Here is a 13,853-nt window from a genome sequence, read left to right on the forward strand (position 1 = left end):
TTGGAATATTCATCGATTGTTAGTGAGCTAGTTTATGCTGGCAAGACGAATATTTAGTTGTTTCTAATTTGAGTCAATGTTGCATTTTGTTTTCTTATTAACAAAATTAATGTTAGATAATTAAAAAAAGAAGACAACTATCTATTAAAAAATGTAGATTATGATTCATGAAATTATAATAATTTTCAACTCTAATATCTAAAACCAAAACCAACACAGCTCGACGGTAATTGACATATATGTTAAACTAAAATATCATAAGTTCGATATCCTATCCCATATAATTAATCTCATAGCTTAACACAAAATGATTATTTTAAATTTTAAATAAATTTATGAAAATACGAATAAAACTTTAAAATTACAAAGGCTAAAATAAAAATAAAATAAATTTTAGAAATAAAATAATCATACCTAACCAAGTAAAGAAAGAAAAAGTACGTAAAAAAAAAAAAGAAAGAAAAGGAAAGGAAAGAAAAAGAAGAAACTAAAATTTAACCTTTTTGAGTCTGATATATTTATTTCCACCGAGTCTTCTAGTAGGCTTGTTTGAGCACTTGAGCGGTCAGCAGCAGAGTCTTTGTAACCTCCCTCTGCATCCCTTCGCAAGTCACAGCCTTTTCACTGCCAGACCTCTCCTCTCCTTCCCGCCATTACTATGTCTACAACCGATTCAATATCATCTTAGAAGTTCACCAGTTTGAGCTCTTCCATCCATTACTGCCATCGGAGCATCGCAATCGGAGCACGGAGCTGCGCCATGGTCACCTCCAGAGACGTCCAAGACATCATTTCAAAGCTCTCTTCGGATAAAGCTAAAGCTCGTGAAGTAAGATCCATTATCTTGCCTCTGATCATATTTTCGACTTGTTTTCGCCCGGGCTTGATAAGAAACTGTGAATGCTCAGCTCAAGACATGCGTGATGCCAACAGTTGATTGAATGTCTCTCTCTCTGTAGTTCATGAGTTGTGAGAAGTTTTATTTTATGTTTTTGATATGCATTCAATCAATAGAGGGAGTTCGAAATACCCTTTTGGCATTCATGTAGGTTTCTTAGAGAAAATGTGGAGTATCACACTGCAACCAGTTTTCGCAATTTTTTTTTTGAGTTGTTGTATCCTGAAAAATAATATAATGTAGCCAGACAGTTGTATCTGGGTTCTATGCGCGATTGTTCTCATTCTATCACCTTGCAAGTTCCGTTAGTATTGATCACCACGTAGTAGATGAAGAATCATCCTAGCTTAGCAATCATTATATTCATGTTCTTTTTGTGTGCTCACAGGAAGGGGTAAAGTTGTTGAATACATGGTTAGAGGGAGACAAAGCGATTGACTTCTGTAAATTTATTGGACACAATACGGCTAAGCTCAGGCCAGAAGAAATTCCATCTTGTATGTTCAACCGCCAATTTGACTTGCACATGTTTTCCTGTCAATCCTCAATCACCGTGTTAAAGAAGTAATTTATCTTATTTTATCCTCAGCTGAAACATGGCCTTTCATCACTAAATTGTTGATCCAATGTGTGTCCATGGAGATATCTTCAAGCAAGCGGCGATTGCCAAAGTCAATATTTGCAAAGACCCTGAGAGTTGTTGTTCAAAAAGCGGAAGATAATAAGTTTTCTGGTGAGTGATTGAAATATGTCATCATCACATCACAGCTTTTCTTGCAAACTTGCGAGCATGGTGCTTTTATAACTATTTTTATAAAAATTATTGCAAACTGCGAGTTGTGGGTCTTTGTTTGTAATGTTTGTCTGCATGCAGTTTACTTTTACAAGCTGAAAAATTGTACTTCTTGCTTGGTGCTTTTATAACTATTTTTATAATTTATTTGGTTACACCTGCAGTCCTTCTTGTAATTTCATATTTCTTTTGAAATTATTGTATTTCAATAAAATAAATATGAGTTTGACTTGTCAATGTCAACTCTCAAGCATGTCCTACAAATTAGAAAAGTGTTGGGGGAGGTACAAGATTGGTGATTTTGTTCAATGAAAGTGTTAGCTCACTTATATGGGATGCCAGCTCTTATCTTCATGTGTGTCAAAGATGAAACATTTTGTTGAAAAAAAAAATGCATGACATATACAAAAAGAAAAGTGTTTGTAGATTGTTTGGTTTGTGATTGAGAAATGAGTTTACAAAAAGATTAAAATTAAGAAAACTATACTTCTTGTTAAATTTAAACTATAGTATTTCAGAGTGGTTATCCGGCTCCTAGACTATTGTGGTCTAACGCTGTGACTTCTATGAAAACGAACCAAGCCTTTCTGATAGTTATGTTTCTTTTGTAAATTTTTGTGATAGGGTCAAGTCAAATTATAGCCTAGCCTCTCATCGCATTGCTACTCATAATTCCTTTTGTAAAATCCCTTTAGTCTTTATCAACTTAGATTGGAGGCCTTTTGTTTGATTCCTCCGTTTCCTATAGCCTCTAGGCAGTTATCTTTTGTCTCAATTTATAAGTGATCTCGGCTCAGTGAGTCATTTTTTCGTGATCTCTCTTTTTCTTATAATGAAAAAAGGCTTGGATTCAGTATTCGTAAACTCTTTTTAATTTATACGAGTTCAAATAATGCATATGGCTGTTTATTATTTCATTTATCTTAATTAAAGCTTGGTTTCTTATTAAAAAAATGCATATGGCTGTTTAACAGTTTAAAAAGATATTTAAAAATGCATATGGTTGTTTAAAAGTTCAAGATATTTAAATAATGAAGTTTAACTGAAAACTTAATGTAAAGTTTAAACCGTCTTCCCTTGAATTGTAAGTGGAATGCTCAATTCTCTAAATATCATTCCCAAGCGTCGGTGAAGAAGAACGAAGATCAATTTTGATTGCTTGAGGGTGTGCTTGCCTCACTCCCTTGACTGGGCGGTGAATATATGAGAGCCAACCAGAAAACTATATTAGCAGTAGCAGATAGGATTGATAGAACACTTTTGAGTTTACCAGTAGGTCCCTGGGGAGAAGTGTGGTGTTGTGGAGAGTAATGGAAGGACGTCTTGGTTTTGCAGTTGGTAGGGTAGCATGGGCGAGAGATTGTTTGGAGGGAGTCTTGTCTGACTTGAAGGTGCAGTTCTTCTCTAGGAAAAGGGGTATTTCGGAGGGTTTAATTCGGGTGCAGTTGGAGTACTCTAGATATGGTCTTATCTTTTTGATATCCAATTGGAGTACTCTCACTTAATCTTTTCGTAACTACAGTACTTTGCAGTTTCTTTTACCAATTGGAGTTCGTTTTTGTAGACTCCCGTGATTAAGGCCTTTTGGCATGTTTTTGAATCTGATTCTTTTCATTTTAATTAAACTTAATAAGAAGTCTGTTATTATTTTTCAAAAAAGAGAAACATTTAGAAAAAAGATTTTTTTTTTTTTTTGAAAATAGTTCTCAAACAAATAAAGTAGAAGCACTTCATGTTCTTGACTAGGAAACTACTCATGAACCATATCTTTCTTAGAGTAAGATACAAACTTCTCATTGAAATAATGCAAAGGAAATACAATATTAAGAGGATACAAACTCCCAACGAGAATGAAAGTACGCTGCACAAGAAATAGCCAAACAAAAAAGAAAAAGCCAAAGGATAAGTGAGAAGAATAAAAAAAATAACAGCCTGTAGAGCAAAACATTCATACTTAAAATTACTTTTTCTTATAAGTCGAGTTTGTTATTGGTTCAATTTTTTAGGTCATAGATTTTCAATTATTGTTTAGCAATGGAACTCCATTTGTAAATGTTACCAAAGCTTTCTTGACAGGATATCTGAAAGTTACACTTATGATGCTTGTTTTACTTGTCTCAGGCAATGCAGTACCATTGATATCTGTGGTTAAGATGCTCTTTACTCATGTATGGGATGTGTTGAGTAGTATATCATCCTTTCAATCTGACTATGGGATTATAATCAGGCATTTAGTTGCTGTGAGAGATTATCGTTTTCATATGAGGAAGCGCATATATTGCAGTAAGTTCTGTCATACCTCAACCTGAGAAATGTTTATTATTATGATTTATGTCTGACATTTAAATTTCATCTTTACAATTACTTATCATCGGGATTACTATATAATGTTTAATTTCATCTTAACTTCTCCATTCCATGTGGAAAGACCTCATGCTTTTATACTTGGAGAAGGTGGAAGGAAGCTTAGTTGGGAAGAATGATAACCATTATACTTCCAAGGAGGAGCTCCTCCCGTGCATCTTAACACTCTATTCACTTTTGGAAAATCCTCCTGGTGACTTTCCTGATAGTATTAGGCATGAAATTGTAAATGGAATTGCTAAGATTTTCTCTCTCGTGAGGTAATTGATAATACTTGCCTTTAACCCAAATTGATACCATTTTGATTCTTGTGTATCCATTCCATGATTTGTTCACTTGATCTTGGCATTTCTATCATTGGTCTGTTTTAGTGAAACAATGAATTCTTTTTCTTGGTCAGGGACGAAGGAAAAATATCACGCAAGCTTATTGAGTGCGTTAATACATACCTGTTAAAGGATGGTCCTAATCTTGGTAGTAACTTATTGGAAATCCATAATTCTGTGCAGCAATTTGTGTTTCGGTGCTGGATGGCGACCCATGATCGAGCTCTAAAGGTATGAAATAAGTTTGACAAACTTAACTATTAGTTCTTTTCATTTATTATTTTAATAACATTTTCCTAACTTGTTACTTTGGCAGGATGCTCTTGTTCTCTATGGGAGGTTGCAGACAAGTTTAATGAGAGGAGCTGACGATGAGAGATTTTTTATAGAACAACTACTCGATGTACTTTACAAGGAACTAGATCAAAGCAGTATATCTAGTGTTGGGGTGCCTTGGTTTGTATTTTCGTATTCTCTCTTGATTTCACCTTTTTCCTTTTAACTGATTCAGGTTGAAACTTGTTTATAATCTGATAATGCATGATAATTGGAAATACTTGATGTGTTTCAGGTCTGATACTAACAAAGATGATAAATTTGGAACTCTGAGCAGCTCTCATTGTGGGTTGGTAGAACTTGCTGCAGCTGTACTCTATCGGGTACTCTAAACAAACTGTACTTCCACGTTTATTTACCATGCTACACTGACGTGAGCTGTTATTTTGAATCGATCACTTAATGTGCAATAAGATGGTTCTTGCTCTAACGAGATCCCAAATCAGTATCCAAAATTTTTCGACTGCTCTTCTGTTAATTTGTTAGATTTTATTTCATTTCATCTTAATCTTTCTTCTGTCATAACTTTCTGTCTTCTAATTTTAGTTATGAGTTCTCCTGTTGGTTGTTGGTCTTTTTATATTGCAGAAATCTTAGGACCATAATTTAGTTGTTTGAGTGGTGATTATTCCCATAGTGTTTGAGCACTAGAAATTTCCCTGATTGGTTGCACATGGATTTCATTTATTTATTTAGGCATGTGTCACCCCTACAAAAGCAATATCAACTGAAAAGCGGGTTAAAAGGGACCCAGCTAGTGTTCATCTTAAAGAGGCACTTGCTAAAGGGAAATGGTTATGGTAAATTTCTAAGCTGTATGATTATGGAAACGTGATCTTGCATTATTTATTAATTTAACTGGGGGCTGGGACATTATTTTTGTGACTGGATTGATTATCTTGTAGGAATGCAGCTTTCTGTTGTCTAGCCCATAATTACCATTCCCGCATCAGTAAGGATCTTTTCATTTACTGGTTTGAGGCAATTTCCTTAGGTTTTGAGAGGTAACTTTGGTTTCATGTTGTAGATTTACCATCTCTCTGTGATATTAGATTATTCCTCTGCCTTAGGCTCTTTGTCTTAGAGCATTTGTGTCATGTTTTTCTTTTGATATTTGTGATATCGGGACTTAGCCACTACTTCATGGTGAGACTTCTTGTACCCTAGTGCCAGTTCCGATGGATTTTCATGTTTTCTAGTTGCATGCTATGATGCCTTTTTGCATAGGTTAATAGTTTAATTTTAGGTTTTTTTTACAAGGTATTTTGTATCTCTGTCTCATATTGATTTTTTTATGGGAAACTATATCTCCTATCTGTATTTTTTTTTTGAAGAGAAACTCACGAAAAAAAAGAACGAATACAAGGTGCATACAAAGACAACCCTGACAAAGGGAGCCAAACTAAAACAAAAAAGGGCTCCAATCTAACAAAATAAGACTTAAAGAGTAGTTAAATATCCTTGACCGTCGAAGTCTAAAGAGATGTAAAAACCTATCAAGGACCAAACCGTAATGAGAGCTCATGTTCCTTACAATTTATAAGATTTGATTTTTTTGGTGACTTTTTTTTCTAACAAGAAAAACTTTTCATCGACAGAAGTGTTACAATTTATAACATTTCTGAAAAGAAAGAAAAATTTCAAGGACACAACCTCTCAAAGGGAGTGAAAAGAACAAGCAACCAAAATAATACAGTAAAAATCCAAAAAATTACAATAGCCAAAATAGAACATTGATGAGCAAAGTGACAGTGAAGACCACTGAAACAAAGAGCCACTGAAACTAATCCTTTTTTATTTTCATCTTCATTTTAATCCTTCTTCTAATCATAATTGTCACTGCCTCTTTAAACCTCATGAAATGCCAACTTTATATTAAGTCTTAACAGTTTCTACGATATTGCATGTTTCAAGTATGACGTTAAAATTTGTTTTTCACTTCATCTGGTTTGATATGAGAGATACTATTTAGATCGGGTGACTTTTGCTTAAATACATTGCCTTTCATAAAATAATTTATAAACCATTAATATATTCTTGAATTTGTTCTATTTGAGTTTGATGCGAAGGTACTAGTTGCAAGCCTTCTCTTTATGCGTGTCATACAACATGATACATGCTAGTCAATACTGAAAAAGGACAATCACATTGTTCATGCTAAATTGCTAATCAAAGCTACTAAGAAAATCATAATATTCATGCTAACTAAATCTACAAATAACACTCGTGAAAAAGAGCATGGGGACACAATTTCAATCTTTTTGAGCATGTTGCAGAATAGTGAAAGATGCAAATGTGGGGAATTCATATGATGGTTTATTGTGGACATTGCGGTAAGCTACTATGTTTTTCATGTTTATATTAATCTTCTGAATATACAAACCTGTAGTCAAGTTAATGCCACATTTAGCTGCCTGGTGTTCATTCACATTCCTGTTTATTTATTATTTCAAGTGAAAGTATATATTCCAGTTCCCCGTCTCATTGAGCTCATATGTCTGTGTACCCACATGAATTTGAAGGAGTCTGCAAGAACTTTCTGTGGTGTTATTGGATTCTGTTGAAAGGTCCGAAAGTTCATCTGAGGACAAGGTACGTTCCTTTTTTTTTAGTTTCTTTGTTTTGTTTTGTTTCATATGGGAAAGCAACTTTCATTGTGATAAATGAATGAGCTGAGAACAAATAAAGCCCATAAAAGAGGGAATAACAAAACTTACAAAAAAGATTTCCAACTTCTGGCAATAAAAAATAATGGATAATTTCAAAATAAATTTGAATTAAGAGTTCAAAGAGAGTCCAAACATCTCCCCATGAACTAATTGCTCCCAAAAACATTCTCATATTCCTTTTCGTCTCGTTGTTTTGTCAATATATTAGTGTTTTGTTCTTCAATGCTCTATTCTCTCGTAATATTTGGAGGTTTGTTTTTTATTTGGCTGTTTAGTTCTCTTTCTCTCCCAAATATTTGAACATTTTTCCCTTTTCATTGATTCTTTGTTAAAAAAAGAAACAATGAAGAAACCTGTCTGCCAGAGAATATAACCTTTCCCTTGAAGGAAAGGTCTCAAACAACTTCATCATATCGTAAAAGCTTGCCTTTTGCACAATAACCTAAAACTTTACCACACCCAACTCCACACTTCAAAAGTAAAAGGCAACCAGAGAAGCTTTTATGTTGTATATAATATTTTATACCCATTCTTTCTTTTTTCTTTTTTCTTTTTTCTTTTTTCTTTTTTTTTTAAGGTAATAAAATTTTTTATTGATACCCATTGAATAGTAGAAAAATGCTCTCTTCTCTTAGGTTTTCCTTCCAATACGTTTGAGGATTTGCTTCAAGTTAGGTATTCAAGAATTGTTTCTTTTAGATCAAGATTAGTTTTCTTGAGGATTCTTCCCATGCATTATGGAAATTAACGGTCGCTGCATTGAGGGTATGCATATTGGTGTACAATACACGGGTGGATTTCTTGAAGAGAATTATATCTCCTAAACATTGAAATCCAGCAGCTATTATAGAGGCTGCTGGACCATTAACCACACAGTAACTAACAATTACAGCAACTAAAAGACTAACAACTTAGTAGATATAAGACTAACAACTTAACTAACCTACACAACATACTAACTACATCAATTCCCTGACCCTTAAAAATAACTCGTCCTCGAGTTTAAGGGGTTATTTGAAAGGAATCTGGTGGGTTATAACCGTAGAGATCAGCCACGTTGAATATGGGTCTGAAGTTGTAAGTAGCTGGAAGTTGGAGCTTGTAAGCGTTAGATCCAAAGCGCTTGATTACTTTAAAGGGTCCCAACTTCTTCTTTTTGAGTTTAGAGTAGGTTCCCGTTGGAAATCGGCTTTTCCTTAGATGAATCATGACTAAATCACCCACTTGGAATTCTTTCGCTCTTCTTTTCTTGTCAGCCGCAGCCTTGTACTTAGAATTGGATTGTTCAATGTGGCCCCGAACCTCCTGATGTAATTCTGTCACACGGCTTGCCATTTCTTCTGCCTCCAAGCTGAGATCGACAGAGGAAGGAAGATTTGTCAAATCTAAGGTTAATCTAGGAAGTTTAGTGTAGACTACCTCAAATGGTGACTTCCCTGTAGTTTTGTTCTTCATATGGTTGTAGGCAAATCCTGCTTGAGCTAGCGACATGTCTCATTGCTTAGGATGATCCCCACTGATACATCGGATGAGATTGCCTAATGATCGGTTTGTAACCTCCGTTTGGCCATCAGTTTGCGGGTGACTCGTTGTGCTAAATTTCAAGGATGTTTCAAATTTCTTCCACAACGTGCGCCAAAAGTGGCTTAAAAATTTGACATCACGATCCGAAACTATAGATTTAGGAATTCCATGGAGACGGACAATGTCTCGGAAAAATAATGTAGCTATAGCTATAGCATCAGAGGTCTTTTTACACGCCACAAAATGTGCCATTTTGCTGAAACGGTCTACGACTACCATAATTGAGTCAAATCCCTGTTGTGTTCGGGGGAGTCCTTAAATGAAGTCCATGGACAGGTCCTCCCATATACTCTTGGGTATTAGTAAAGGTGTGTAAAGTCTGGTATTTTGCATAGTGCCTTTATATGTTTGGCAAGTAAAGCATTTAGTGACATAGTTAGAGACATCCTTGCGGATTTTGGGGCCAATAGAATCGAGAGGATACGATGTCCAGGGTCTTATCGCGGCCTAAATGCCCCGCAAGGCCACCAACATGAGCATCTCGCAGAATGGCTTCCCGTAGGGAAGTGTGTGGGATACAAAGTGTGTTTCCTTTAAATAAGTAACCTTCAACGACATGGTAGTCTTCTATGGTCATATGATTAGAACATTTGTACCAAATGTCTTGGAAATCCTTATCTGATTCATACAAATCTTGGAGATAATCAAAGGCAATAATTTCACCCTTAAGGATGGCTAATAGGTTGTTTTTCCGGCTTAAAGAATCTGCTGCTTTATTAGTTATCTCTGCTTTGTGTTTAATCATAAATTCGAACCTTTGCAAAAATGACAACCAACGAGCATGCATATGGCTTATTGTCTTTTGACTATGCAAAAATTTTAAGGAAAAATGATCTGTAAACAATATAAACTCTTTGCTTAGGAGATAATGCTCCCATTGTTTTAACGCACGGACAAGGACATAAAGTTCTAGTTCATAAGTGCTCCACTTTTGACGGGATGGGCTAAGTTTCTCACTAAAGTATTCTAAAGGGTGATTATTTTGAGATAGGAAAGCGCCTATACCAATCCCGGACACATCAACAGCCACTTCAAAGGGGATCAAAGTTTGGGAGGGCTAGGACGGGGCTTTGGCATAGCTTAGTTTTGATGATATTGAAGCTGTCTATTTGTGGTTGACCCAAAGAGAATTGTCCTTTCTTTAAGCAGATTGTTAAGGGGGCGACTATCGAACTAAAATGTTTAATAAACTTCCTATAAAATGATGCAAGCCCTAAGAAACATTGGACATCCTTTTCTGTTTTAGGCTCCCCTCATTCAGCTATGGCTTTAACCTTTGAAGGATCCATTTTTAATTTATTATGCCCAATGATGAAACCTAAGAGGGATATTTCATCTGTAACAAAGAGACATTTTTTAATATTGATTACTATTTTATTAGAAGCCAAAGTAGTGAAAAGTAATCTAAGGTGTTCTAGGTGATCATGCATATTAAGGCTATAGATGAGAATGTCATCAAAGTAAACAACAATAAATTTGTTAATGAAAGGGAACAAAACCTGGTTTATAAGTCGCATGAATGTACTTGGAGCATTAGATAACCCGAATGGCATAACAAGCCATTCAAACACCCCTCGTTCGTTTTGAAGGCGGTTTTCCACTCATCTCCGGGTCTAGTGCGAATCTGGTGATATCCACTCTTGAGATCAACCTTAGAAAAGATTGTAGTACCGCCCAACTGGTCTAAAAGATCTGAGATCCTGGGTATGGGAAACCTATATTTGAATGTTATTTTGTTTATGGCATGACTATCGACGCACATTCTCCAAGTGCCGTCCTTTTTTGGAGTTAGGAGGGCGGGCACCGCACATGGGCTTAGACTAGGTTGTATATGCCCTTTATCAAGTAAGTCCTGGACTTGATCATGAAGTATCTTGTATTCAGATGGGCTCATTCGATAATGTGCTAAATTAGAGAGTGATGCCCTCGGAAAAAAGTCAATATTGTGCTGAATATTTCGAAGAGGGGGTAATCCAGTTGGTATTTCCAAAATGGAATCAAATTCTTTCAATAACTGACTTATATTGGGAGGAATAGGAGAACTACCCTCCTCCGAACCAAATTCTTTAACAATAAATCCTAGAATAGGTTCTTTAGACTGTCCAAGGAACTGTTTTGCAGAACAAACAGTGAAAAGGCTACCCTTCCCTTTTTCACTGTCTTTCAAAGGAAGATATTTGGAAGGATGTAATGGTAGAAGGACCACTTTTTTGCCCATCCAGAGGAACTCGAAAGTGTTATCTCTACCTTTATGGAGAGCTTGGGTATCAAATTGCCATGGCCTTCCAAGTAAAATATGACAAACATCCGTGTCCAATACGTCACACACAATTTGGTCTTTATATGTTGCACCAATGGATAATGCCACTGTGCAAGTATGTGTGATATGTGCCTCACCCCCTTTTTTAATCCAAGACACTTTATATGGGGTGGGGTGAGGGGATAAAGGCAGATGCAAGGTATTCACCAACTTACATGCAATGATGTTTTCCGTACTGCTGCTATCAATTATAACATTGCAGATTTTCCTGTTTATGGTGCATCTAGTCTTGAATAGAGCATGTCTTTGGTAGGCTACCTCTGTTTTTGGTGTCAACAAGACTCGTTGAAGTACACATGAGACAGGGTCCCCATCATCTGGTGCGGCATGGTCAACATCCTCGTCTAACTCTTCCCCACTGTCTTCTTGTACATCCTCCTCATCAATGATATTATCAGCTTTCCGTTGAGGATAATCATTGGATAAATGTCCGGTTTGTCCACACCAAAAGCATTTACCCAATGTTTGGCAGAGTACACATTCCCCTGTTTTTTCCCTGCCACACTATCATCTTGTTTAGGTTTACTAGAATCAGTGTCAAGGGACTTACCTTTAGGAGCTATGGATGAAAGGTTGGGGGAAGTGGTATTGTCTCCTTGAATAGTGGACTGTTTGGACGTGCCGCCCTGATCCCAAGTACTGTGCTGTGCATACTGTTTCTTGGAACGATTGCCAACTTGCTCTTCAATGGTGGTTGCGGTGGAGATAGCCTCATTGAGGTAACCAATTGGTTGCAAAGCAATCTGTTCTTTAATATCTGACCGTAAGCCACCAATGAATCTTGCAACCAAATGTTGTTGGCTTTCCAAAAGGTTGGTTCTTGCACCCAACCAATGAAACTCCTCGGAATAGTTAGTTATGGATCTTGTCCCTTGCCTACAATTCTGGTACTGATTGTACAAAACTTGTTCAAAATTTATTGGGAGAAAACACTCAAGCATAAGCTTTTTCATACGTTCCCAATTGCGGATGGGTTGCTTCCCATAACGATGCCTATTAACTTCTAGCTAGTTCCACCAAGTCGATGCTCCTCCCTTTAGTTTTAATGCCACCAATCAAACTTTCTTGTGATGGGGAGTTCCCATATAACTAAAGAAATTTTCTACATTCTTAACCCAATCGAAGAATCCAGGAAGATCAATTTTCATTTTATATCATTTTGTTCTTGATTCCTATTTGGGTTAGGATACCTACCAAAACGCTCCCCCTCAAAGGCGATTATCTCTTCGTCCTCATCACTTGAAGAATCAAACATATTCTCGCGTCGCCGTTGAAACAGAGGATTGCGATTGACTTCTTGCTAGAAAAGGCACGGTTCTTGAAGGTTTCTTGGACCCAAACGAACTGTCCGTGGTCTTCTTGGTGGATCAGCTTGCCTTTCTTGGGAAAAACTTGTCTACGGTCATCCATCCTTGCTTCTTGATCCATTCTTTCTTGCGGCAGAGTTGTGTTTCGAACCGGTGAATGTTGCACACTCATTGCCTCGAGCTTGTCATGGATGATCTCCAAAATTTGTTTAATCTCGCCAACATCCCGCTGGATGGTTTTCACCTCCCCTTCAACCGACATCAAGTGTGCGGTTGGTGATCGTGGCGAGAGAATGGAGGCTTGCTCCACTTCTTTGTTATCGAGGGAAGAGTCGCCCAAGTTGATCGACTTCTTTCCCGTCATCTAACCTAGAAAACGGGCTGCTCTGATACCAATTTGGTGTACAATACACGGGTGGATTTCTTGAAGAGAATTATATCTCCTAAACATTGAAATCCAACAGCTATTTATAGAGGCTGCTGGACCATTAACCACACAGTAACTAACAATTACAACAACTAAAATACTAACAACTTAGTAGACATAAGACTAACAACTTAACTAACCAACACAACATACAAACTACATCACATATTTGTGTTTAGGCTAAGAGTGAGTGCTTCGTTGTTGAAGACATGAAGAGGAATATTTTGATAGTCTTCTAAATTAAAGTGGTCTGAAAATTTATTTGTTGAGTTGATGCACAATCCAATTCAAGCACATTTATTAAAACAAGATAGAGATGAGTTTGGTATATTCAAAAGATTCAAATTGACTTTAGATTCCATGTTGAATGTGTTGTATGACCTACTTCTAGAGGTTGAAATAATGTTATGGCCTCTCTGGACATAACAGAGGTGGCTTGCTCGCTTTCTGGGATATTTTTTTTCTTGATATCCGTAGTGTTCGGGCCAGCTTACGCGCACCTTGACTAATCTCATGAGATAATTGTCTGATCCTACTACATTTGATTCCAAGATAACTTGTAAGATATTAAATCATAGGTAGGCGACCACCATAGTTTGAGTCTGCTTTCTAGGATATGTTGAAGGTGTGTTTGTCTAGAAATAATGGAAAATTTCAATCAAGATGACTTCCTCAAGTTAATGGAAGTCTCCCATGAACTAAAATCCCCTTTTATAAATTTGGTTTGGAAGTTATCAAAGTGTTTTTATGGAGTCTTGCTTACAGAAGCATCAATACCCATGTAAAATTTTAGAAAAAACTAAAAAATTGGGTGTTATAAAAAAGGCTG

At 36.4% G+C, this 13,853-nt stretch overlaps 1 protein-coding gene across 12 annotated transcripts in view; it reads left to right on the top strand.

Moving 5' to 3' along the window:
* The first annotated feature begins 537 nt into the window (after nucleotides 1-537).
* Nucleotides 538-13,853, top strand: part of ATM (Serine/Threonine-kinase ATM-like protein) — a 64,230-nt gene continuing 50,914 nt past the window's right edge. For 6 of the 12 annotated variants that reach the window (XR_015791726.1, XR_015791727.1, XR_015791728.1 and 3 more), the window contains exons 1-12: nucleotides 538-829; nucleotides 1,287-1,395; nucleotides 1,488-1,631; nucleotides 3,813-3,974; nucleotides 4,120-4,315; nucleotides 4,456-4,612; nucleotides 4,698-4,837; nucleotides 4,953-5,040; nucleotides 5,414-5,517; nucleotides 5,623-5,721; nucleotides 6,994-7,050; nucleotides 7,240-7,309. Coding sequence is in view for 6 of the 12 variants with exons in the window: in XM_088125746.1 (XP_087981872.1) it covers nucleotides 761-829; nucleotides 1,287-1,395; nucleotides 1,488-1,631; nucleotides 3,813-3,974; nucleotides 4,120-4,315; nucleotides 4,456-4,612; nucleotides 4,698-4,837; nucleotides 4,953-5,040; nucleotides 5,414-5,517; nucleotides 5,623-5,721; nucleotides 6,994-7,050; nucleotides 7,240-7,309 (1,395 nt within the window). In the remaining 6 variants the exon portion in view is untranslated. The other 6 variants (XM_088125743.1, XM_088125745.1, XM_022279398.2 and 3 more) reach the window with 3 other exon arrangements.

The sequence above is a fragment of the Momordica charantia genome (assembly GCF_013281855.1).
Source record: "Momordica charantia cultivar OHB3-1 chromosome 6 unlocalized genomic scaffold, Mcharantia_2.0 BLBB01000006.1, whole genome shotgun sequence".
NCBI classification, from domain to species: Eukaryota; Viridiplantae; Streptophyta; class Magnoliopsida; order Cucurbitales; family Cucurbitaceae; genus Momordica; species Momordica charantia.